At 35.8% G+C, this 840-nt stretch overlaps 1 protein-coding gene across 1 annotated transcript in view; it reads right to left on the bottom strand.

Annotated features, from left to right (window-relative positions):
* Positions 1 to 226, bottom strand: part of LOC119591738 (zinc finger protein 394-like) — a 16,568-nt gene extending 16,342 nt beyond the window's left edge. Inside the window, exon 1 of the mRNA XM_037940488.1 lies at positions 121 to 226. Coding sequence (XP_037796416.1) covers positions 121 to 226 — 106 coding nt within the window. The remainder of the gene's footprint in view (positions 1 to 120) is intronic.
* Positions 227 to 840: the final 614 nt, after the last annotated feature.

Here is an 840-nt window from a genome sequence, read left to right as displayed (position 1 = left end):
GAGGCCTGACTGGCAGATAGCGAGTGCTTGTGTTCGTCGAGGCAGACATAAAAAGGTCTCGATACAAGATCTCTGGTCCTCAGGACCATGCCTTGCAAGTAGTAGGACAACCACTCATACTAATCGCTGCTACGAGATAACCAGTGTCGAGACCCGCCATATTTAGGCCACGCCCCCGGGCCCCTGATCTTTGGGCCCCGACCACTACCACAACAAAAGCTAACATTTTTTCCCATACTTGCCAGTTGTAAATATCCAATAAGTATCATTTCGCAGATTGGGTTTTTCCCCGGATGAAACAAATCCCTTTTAGTTATCCATCTGATATTTTATTTTCACATGAAACTTCTTTTAATTATTTATGATCTACATTTTCTTCTTTATTTCTGATGCACAGTATTTATATTCCCTCTTAAAGTATAGGATAAAGACTCAAAACTTGAAGGAAAAATTTACGCAAAAGGATGTAAATTTTGAGCACTACAATTGCTTTATTTTACAAGTTGGCAATGGGATTGATCCCCGTAAGATGTAAAAGTTTAATATTAATTACCCAAAAATTGTTTCCTATAGCTCGGTTTCTTTTGAGCAGGCGTATCAACAAAAATCTCAGGATAACAAAACAAAAAAAAGTTAAAATTTTAAAATATATTCAATATATAATAAAAAGGGTGTACATCATCATATTAAAAACGCTACACATTCACTTTTTCAAAGGCATGCAGATTAATCACTTGCTTTTTTTCTTGCGTTTTTTAATTAGTGAATAACAAAATTTTGTTCTGGTCACTGTACATGGCATTATATTCGAATTATCTCCTATATCACTGGGTCTTTGCT

The sequence above is a fragment of the Penaeus monodon genome, chromosome 29 (genome assembly GCF_015228065.2).
Source record: "Penaeus monodon isolate SGIC_2016 chromosome 29, NSTDA_Pmon_1, whole genome shotgun sequence".
In the NCBI taxonomy this organism is placed as follows: Eukaryota; Metazoa; Arthropoda; class Malacostraca; order Decapoda; family Penaeidae; genus Penaeus; species Penaeus monodon.
The sequence above is the reverse complement of the archived record's forward strand: the minus strand, read 5'-3'. Positions and strand labels throughout refer to the sequence as shown.